General features: G+C 40.5%; 1 protein-coding gene across 1 annotated transcript; it reads right to left on the reverse strand.

The window, feature by feature from the left end:
• Positions 1-1,000: 1,000 nt before the first annotated feature.
• stard9 (StAR-related lipid transfer (START) domain containing 9) lies at positions 1,001-9,286 on the reverse strand. Its single transcript, XM_034144473.1, has 4 exons — positions 9,064-9,286; positions 6,033-6,102; positions 2,226-2,342; positions 1,001-1,078 (listed from the first exon to the last, which is right to left on the reverse strand). Exons 1-4 carry the CDS (start codon positions 9,108-9,110, stop codon positions 1,001-1,003), a joined length of 312 nt encoding a protein of 103 aa, XP_034000364.1. The 5' UTR covers positions 9,111-9,286.

The following is a 9,286-nucleotide window of genomic DNA, read 5'->3' on the forward strand; positions in this document are numbered from 1 at the left end:
ACTGGCAAAAAAACATCATCTCATTAAATGTGTTAAAATATGTCGTTGGATCCCAGATATAACAAAACCTGAACACTAATTTAAAAGTGATTGCCTAAATGTAATGCCACCCACTGAATGAAATGAGGCGATACAACAATGTGGGAAATGAACATGAAATCTCAACACGGCTGTAAAATGTTGGTTGTGGATGAAAAATGTGACTTCTTAGACAGGCTCTGTTCTCTCAAAGCTATTTGTCTGGTAAAACTGTTATGAGTGGCTCTTGAGTTATAGTGTCCACCTGCCTCTGTGCTCCATTAATAAGGCTTACTGTCGTGCAACACAAACAGAGTCTTCACTGTTAATTTATATCCACCAGAGAGATGCCTTATTCAAATATATTCAGCGGTGATGTGTTCAGTTAACGGCTGACGTCGTCATCCAAACGTTTTTTGTTAAAGAGGCAATTCTTTGGATTCTGGTGCAGGAAAAAGAGGTCAGATTTAAATCTCTGAACTTCACTTGTGTCCTTCGCCCACCCCGGGTCATAAGAGGAATGTCTTGTAGGCAACCAAGCCTCTGTGACTGGACACAATTCTGCTGAGGACAGCGGCGTCCAAAGCCAGAGAGGAATAAAGAGGAGAAAGGAAGAAGTGCTGTGTTGTCTGTTACGCTGCACAGTGAGTAGGCCGTCCTCCTCACAGCCTGGTCTTTCTCAAACATACAAAGGCAGCTCTGACAACAGGAGAGAGAGGCAGAGAAGATAAAAAGTGACTGTAATGCTAAGGGTGCAGCTATTCTGCTGGACAATGAAAACTTGATGTACATACAAATTAATAACAAGACAATTTATATAAAAAAAGGGTAGGTTTTGTACAGATTTGCTGTAATTAAAATCAGCTGTCATTTCCACTTGATCTTGAGCCCTTCTCAGGTTCCAGCAACAGCCTCCAATCAAAGCAACACAAAGATATCTAATGGCCCAATCAAAACCGGGGACATGAAAAGCGAGCTGACTCTAGCCGTGCCATGTCTGAGGCAAAGAGACTTCTGGGTAACAGATGGAGCCGATATCATATCCCCCCCGAGTGGCCATCTGTGTAAAAACATACACAACACAACACAACCCACACACCCACCGTGTTGTGGTTTGTCTTCCTCTTGGTACAGGTTGTGTTTGCCCAGTGTCAACTTGTGGGCAAAAGCCTGCACTGGCACACACACTCTGTCTCTACCCACAAGAGGGCAATTAACACGGCACAAAAACAAGACCAATCCTTAGGTAGTGCTTCACAAATGTCAAATCTGATCAAATGACTACTTACATAAATAACAGTGGCCACTTGATTAGGTTCACCTGTTCAATCTAATGTAACAGTCTCAAGAGCACATATCTTACCTGTCCTAAAGTACCTTCATTGGTTGCCTGTTTTTATAATAAGAGTTAAAGATCCTTTTATTAGAGTTGAAATCACACCATGGACTAGCGCCTGGATACTTGTCAGACATGCTCTCCAATGTAAGCTCCACTTAGATCACAAGGACCTCTGACACTGGACTTTCAATCACTCCCAGGGTCAGGAGAAAGACATCGGGGCGAGGTAGCATGCCTCTGATATAGCATGCTTGAATAACAACACAATGTTGTGTTTTCATTAGTTTCTTAGTCTTTGTTTTGCTAAATTATCATTGGTTTGTTGTATTTTCATTGTATTGTTAAGCACATTTGATTGTAACCGTGCACAAAAGACCCTATAATCAAATAAAGTTTAAGTTAAAAATGTTTTTGAAATCATAAGTCATCTTAATGGCAGAACCGTTATTTTGGATTGCCTTAGAATAAACAGGTGTACCCAATGAAGTGGCCAATTAGTGTACTGTATATACTTATTAAGGACAGAAACCCTTGACCTACATTCATTATACAAATACTGCAGTGCAAGATTCAAGACAACATAAGAAAATTCAATTTAAACCAAACGTTCACTCTTGTGTATATCTGTAATGGAGCATCGTTTGAATAAGCACTGTTTATTGCCATATTTCTACACCACCACCACTACTACAGTCGCAACATCAGAGAAAAGTTGGGTTTGAGACTTCTGGATGTAAACTCTGATGTTGTAAGATAACGGTTAAACAGTCATTATTCAGGCAATGCCTCCATACAGTATCAAGTACATGGGAATGTTATGAGAATGCTGTTAAGGTTAGTTTAGGTTAGTTAAGGGTCAGGTCATTACCTCCTCCTGAGACGCATAGCGAGGCTCTGCAGGGTCCACCGACCAGTAGCAGTAGTCAAAACAAAACTCCAGAAGCTTCTCCCTGGAATCTATAGCACCATCTGAGCGTCCGTCCAGCTTCAGGGAGGAAAACAGAAGAGATTATTATTAACACTCTAATACCGGTCAAAATCCTAGCATAACAAGGCAAGATGGAAAGAACAATTACTTTATTAAGTCAGAACAATAAATAAAGAACTTTGTCTGACAGAGCTGTATACATTGCTCACTGAACATCTTAAAACAACAGATTCAATGACATAAGAATTTGGGCCTAAGAAATTAGAGTAGTGTTAGAAAAACTGCAATAAAGCCAGGTACTATGGCTTTATTACAGGTCTGATATGGTGTGGAATTACAAGCAAGTTGTTTCCATTCATTAGCAATGCTTTCTTTAGTCGCCTCACTGCATTAACAGTAAACACCTTTCTGCTAACTGTGAGGAAAGACAGCACAGCAGCTTTTGGACTTGTCCCAGCACAACAGTTGTAGTGGATAATCAGTGCAGCATCTAAACATCGCTTCTTCTAAATCACTGCAGTCAACCTGAAGAACAATAATGTTCCTGCTGCTGAGAACATGCTGTTATTTTCTGTTTTGCAGTTCTGTATTTTTGAGAATAAAACAAGTTTGTGAGCACTAAGGCATGAGTTTGATTGTGGGGAAAGATCTGACTTCAAACTAATGAATTTGAGCTGCATTAGATGTTGATCTATTGAAGTAAAAGTAAGAGAATAAAGTGGCTTATCTATAAAATAGACTTCTTTCTTTATACATTTTAATGTCGGCAAGATCTTAATATAATAGGAGTATTATAAAGCAATATATCGCCTGGGTGAAATACCAGTTATCATAATATAAATACATATCGTTCCAGCATTAGATGTACAATGTCTGGTATCTTTTGGGTTATTTTACCCAGTTAAATGCTTTGGGTTAAACAGCTTTCATTCAAATAAAAGTAATGCTGCTTCTATTAAAAGTGTTTTTCACATGAACATCCCTTCATTCTATAAAGCTTTTCTTGTTTATGTGTCACTATCACATTATCAAAATAAAAGTATAGGTCACATTGCTCTTGTTTAAAAGTGCAAATAATTGTTTCTCTCCGACACATTTACTATTCACTTCTGTGGCATACGAGTTGTTGTGTTACTATCAGACTCCAGTGTAATTGCACTGGGATTTTTTCGGGGTGACATCAGTGTATCATGTTAACATTTGGCGAGTGCACGTTCAATTGCAAAATCAGTACCAGTGTCTCTTTTATGAGTTAAATGCAGACCCGTGCCGTGGGAGGGCCAGAGAGGGACAGGCCCTCCCATTTGACATTCCTGCCGTCCCCCAATAAACAGGTTTGTTTTTTTTTTGTTTTTTATAATACCATTTTTTGGTTTTTAAAGGGCCCATGTCATGCTTTTCCGGTTATTACCCGTCCCCTTGTGTGTTATGAAGGTTTTTATGCATGTAAACGGTGTGCAGAGTCAAAACCCTCAAAGTACACCCTGTAGCGAGTAAAACTCTAACACAGAAAATACCTCCCCAAAACGCCTCGTTGGAGATACGTCATTGTCCATTTGATTCTTCCATTTCGTTCCGGGACGGCATGATGTCAACCCGTACCCGGAACGAAATGGACCAATCCGTGGAGCCGTTATGTTACGTCCGCGGAGCCGTTACGTTAAGCCCCCGCTGATTGGTCCAAATTGACCAATCCACGGACTTCCTCACACACACATCTGTGTGCAGGGAGCAGGCAGCTCAGCTGATTTCTCCTCCCTGGCTGCAGGCTGATAACAGACAGTTGGGATCGCGGCGAAATTCTCTCTGCAGACCCATTCTCACAGCGTTTATCAACCTTTTTCTTACTCAATATCAAGCCACACTTATTGTTTTTACTTCGGATGTGACTTTGTGTGTGCTCAGGATGAGTTTGGCTGTGTTTCGCTATGTATCCTAAACAAGGAAACAACACCTCCACGGAATCAGCGCGATTCACAACGTCCCGACCAATCAGAGCACACTGTGCTCACAGGGAGGGTGGGGGCTGGAGCTATTGGAGCTACAACGAGCCGTTAAAGGCAGAGAGTGAAATTCAGTGAATACACGTAGTTTACAGAGATGCTGTATGAGAAACCAATGTGAGTTTGGAGAAATGCACAATATAAATCTATTCTAGTAGACCTCAACAATGGAATTATGATCAGTGGAAATGGCCATGACATGGGCCCTTTAAGATAGTACCTACAAAAAAAAATCGTGCTTCCTCATGAGTTAAAAGTGTTTGAGCCGCCACGCACACAATGTTTCAAAAGTGGTTTCTATGTTGCCCTTTATTTGTGTATTTATTTGTGTATTTATTTGCGATAGGTGTGCGTCTTTACGCAATGCTGTTGGCCATGCTGTTTGATACGATCTATATTGAGCCGCGGCACATGGCGGTTTTGTGAGCCCTCCCATGAAAATCATATGCCTTCTCTGTAGATTTGTTCTGGCGCCGGCTCTTGTTCACGGAGACTTCAGAGACAGACTCATGCTGAGGAGAGGGTCCTTCAGTCAGTGTTGTAGTTCAAACCAAGCAGTCAATTATCCACATCATAATCCAAATGATGAACCCACTCAGCCATTTATGTAAATAGCCTTTTCTTCCTCTCTGCAGCATTAGGCAACACTAAGCTCTGAGTATCAATTGGACTCTCTGAGAGCACGATTGTTTATCCCCCCCAGCACTTTTAGGAGATTTAACAAAAGCCTTGTGGTGAGAGGGATTAGCCAAAAGCAACACCAGCTACAGCCCACCAGAGCTCCAACCACTGATAAAGTCTCTTGTTTTACACCTAAATTAAGTTAGGGGGGAAAACAGACTAGCTGCAAAACATTACCTTTTATCTTTTCTGGTTCTGTGCTTTTTAATTTAGATGAATAGATTTGTATAGCTTTTTTTACTTGCAGTTTGTAAAGTAGCTTCAAGGTTATAGTCCTGTAAAATCCACCCTTTTTCTTTGCTGTTTAAGATCTTCCAAAACTGTCCCACTAACTAATGATTCCCTTGAACCTTTTCCATGGCACAGGGCGGCCATATGTGGTCTGTCTCCGTCACATCATTTGTAACAGATTCTCTCCTCCCCCACCCAACTTCTCTCTTTACGTCAGCATATTAAAATGTAAACAAAAACATGTCTTTAGCTAAAACCTTGATCAACAAAAGTCTCCATGTACAGTACGTGTGACTAGCAATCAACTGTAAGCTGATTTGAATGTGTGCATCACTTGTACACATGGGAGATACACATTATGATATGATCCTCAACAAGGCTTTTGCAGTTGTATTATCTCAACACAGGCAAAGCAGCTCAACCACACAGACGAGTCTCCTCAGACATCTGACGCAGCAGGTTTGAAGCTTAGTGAAAGTGTCTGCTTACAGCAGGGGTGGGGAACCTTTTTCCTCTCAAGGGCCATTTCAATTTTTACAACATCCTCCGAGGGCCGTACAAATTATTGAACTAAAAAAAACAAGTCACAGCCCATTCATTTCACCTTTCTTTCCTGCTGTGCAAAGAAAAATCAACCTGTGTGTGTGTGTGTGTGTGTGTGTGTGTGTGTGTGTGTTCAACACATATAATAAACAATAGTGACATTGAGCCGGGAAAAGGCTGGTCTGAGGCTGTAAACATCCTGTTGTTGTGGTAGATAAAGGCCCTCTACACACTAAATATTGGACATAAATGTAAAGCACGTTGGATATAATCACAGCAAAACACTCACCTTTACATTTTTGATCCTAACGAGCTTGTCCTCCACTTGAACCGCTAACCTTCCTCCATCTGCGCTCTCCCTGTGAGAGAAGAAAACATTGCTCTAGTCAACTTTGTAAACATTCATATTTGGAATGCGTTGAGAAGTGTGACAGCTTTTTATGAGAAGTAAGAGTGATCAGATTGAAGAGAAAACATAAAAGGCATATCAGTAGTGATCAGTGACTACATCTATATGATCAATAATGTTCCACTATTATTCCGAATAGGACAAGATTACGAAAATTCCGTTTGGTGATTGAAATATTTTTGAAAATGCCAATATTGCAAAGATTTTGGGAGCATTCTTTGGTCATGTTAACAGCGCGATCAGAAAACGTTTTGGTTGCCGCAGTTTTCAACACACTGCCTCTTGACTGCAGTTGGAAAAGGTTGGAAGTGCAGTTGTAGCACATACTGCAAGGGGGGTGCATGTTTACAGGAATATTAATGGATTATTAATTTTCATTAGCCATGTAAACAGCTTACTAGGAATATTGTGAGCATAGCATTTCCCACTTGACATATTTAACAAAGGTTTCACTTTGGATTAAACACCCTGCAGACAGATTACAATAGGTTTAAAAAAAACTATTTTTGCAGATGCAGACATAATGGAGAGGGTGTCCAGAGACATTTAGGCCACTTGACTTGAGGCTGTCACATGGTTAACACAATGAACCTCTGTGTGATCCATGAAATCGTCACTGACCAGTTTCAGATTCAAATGAAAACAGACGCTTCACTCGGATGAGGAAGCTTGGGCTGTTTCCACAGATTCTACACTAGTATTGTATGAGTGTGTGTGTGTGTGTGTGTGTGTGTGTGTGCGTGTGTGTGTGTCATTGCGTGTGTGTGAAACAAGGTAAACTCAGCAGCTGGACCCAGCACATCTGATGCAACACACACGAAAATCGAGGCAATCACAACATGGAGCTGAGATTATTTCGATCTCCAGGAGCGATAAAGGCGGCGATTTCTGTGTGTAGTGCAAACGCTGAGTCTCTGTGGAGGGTTGGGGGACGACGGGGGGGTTTTGTAATAGTCAGCTCCCCCTGAGCTTCACCATGCGGGACTCCTTTTTCCAGCAGTGGTGGCCCAACCCAAAACCAGCAACCTTCAATCTCAGGCTCTAAGTAGCATGAAGGGGAGGAGGTTGGTGGTAGAAAATAGTAAACCTCGTAAAAAAAAACAGTGTTGAAACAAACCAAGGACCAGAATTTTCACAATCTGGCACACATGTTTTTGCACATGCCGTCTCAGGGGGGGGGGGGGCATTGAGTCCTTAAACAATGAGCAACACACTTCTGCGCCCGGCCAATGAGGAATGCAGCTGACCAACCTGGTGCTAAAGTTATGTGTAAGTGAAACTGACAGATCCAGGAATAAGGAAACAGACATTTGCATGACAGTGAACATTATGTATAAGAATTGCTTTTGTTATGCAAAATACCAGGAAGGCTGTTTGAAAGAATCATTGTCGGAGCCTCCATAGCCTGGATAATGCTTTGTTATGGTACTGTAGTGGCATTTAGATTAAGAACCCCAGCCAAACATCCTGCAGGAGTTGAAGTGAAATCAATATACTACTGTAGGACTCTATGTACTATATCCTCACACTGCTGAAACAAATATCTGTTATTCAACATGTTGTAGAAATAGCTCTCTTCATGTAAAGGGAGGTCCAGTGGAGCAAAGTAGCTTTACAAGCTACTTTGCTACCTAAACAGCAGATTTTACAGCACTATAAAAACAGGGGGGAACTTTTTTTCCATAAATGCCTCACACCTAACAAAGGTAATCTAAAAGCCAATGAGAAAATGAGATAACAAATGTGTTTTGTGTATTTAAAATGTATATATTTTTGCCTTAAAATGGCTTAAAGAGTTAATTATCCGACTAAGCAACATCAGTTGACTAAGCCTAATTTGTTTTTTTCAGTTCCATATTATGTAATCAATCTCTTAAACCCCACTGTTAAACGAGTGGACTATTCATTACTAACTTCTGTGCAGTCAACCAGTGCACATACAACCTTTCTAGCCATGCATAATAGAGAGGTTTTCATTTCATTTTAATGGGGATCTGAAAGTTCTCAGAAATAGAATGCAAGGCTGGATAATAAGGCAATGTGTAATAAAGGATGCTCAAGACATCTAGAGTATATCCATTTGATGGAAAGATGCAGCCAAGTACAACAGAGTCCTAGGTTGAACAATTTACTGAGTGTAAACTTGTATGAGCTAGAACAAGATGAAACAGATATACCATCTATGAAGAAAAAAGCATCAGATCACATCTGAGCAGCAGGCACCAGTTAATGAGATTCCAGCAAGTACTTAAATATCTGTTTATCAACCATCTGTTATTAACCAACATTTTTAAGTTCAGAAAAAGATGGGATAATACAAAGAAAAAGCTCTGATTTTCTTGCAATTTTGGAATCAATTGTAAGGCTCAGGTACAGCAATGATCGATTGCTTTAAAATAACTGATACTGATTGATCCTAGGTGCAATCATACATAAAGCAAAGGTGTTTTAAAAGCATCAATTAATCACCACAGTCTTAATGGCTGTGCGTAAAAATAATATGTAGTGGGACCTTTATATATACAGTCTATGAGTGGGACACTTTAAACCTTAACAAGCTCAAGGTTTTTGGACATTACTCAGCACCACACACACATGCACACAACATGAGTCACTACTGACAGCCACAGTTGTCATTATTCACCATGTGCACCACTGTTTTTAGCTAGCTAACAAGCTAAAAACTAACAAGCTAGCTAAAACTTGATAGCTGTTTACTTAAAAAGTGCTAATTAAACATGAGAAGCTTAACGTTAGGTTATTGTTTTGATTAGCATTAAGGAGCAGCTTAAGTCACATGACTCTGGCTACAACAGTTCTGCCATGAAGTAAAAAAAAGACATTTATAATAAAGTTCACTCTTAAAATGTACATTTAAGTACTTGAATTAGCCTGACAGCTGATATCTTACCTCGCGTTGAGAGGACGGACGCGGATGGCAACTTTAACATTTGCCATGACGCCTTCACGAACTCAACAGTTGGCTTACTCGGAGTAAAATAGCAGTTTCCATGAGAGTATTTGGGGTCTTCTGGCATATTAAAATCCGATAAAAGCTGAAAGAGCGGGAGGAAACTGTCCTGATATCCGCTGTTCAAGTCATCTCCACCGGCGGCTGGTCGCGGGTTCAACTG

Source organism: Trematomus bernacchii, unplaced genomic scaffold (genome assembly GCF_902827165.1).
Source record: "Trematomus bernacchii unplaced genomic scaffold, fTreBer1.1, whole genome shotgun sequence".
Lineage (NCBI taxonomy): Eukaryota > Metazoa > Chordata > Actinopteri > Perciformes > Nototheniidae > Trematomus > Trematomus bernacchii.

What these genes read in the sequence shown, in the direction of transcription:
- stard9 (XM_034144473.1), bottom strand. Translation starts at nt 9,110, where the DNA reads ATGGCAAATGTTAAAGTTGCCATCCGCGTCCGTCCTCTCAACGCGAG. An exon ending in TTAGGATCAAAAATGTAAAG is followed by an intron (nt 2,343 to 6,032) that starts GTGAGTGTTTTG and finishes TCCTCCCTGAAG; the next exon opens with CTGGACGGACGCTCAGATGG. An exon ending in GCTATGCGTCTCAGGAGGAG is followed by an intron (nt 1,079 to 2,225) that starts GTAATGACCTGA and finishes GTTTTTACACAG; the next exon opens with ATGGCCACTCGGGGGGGATA.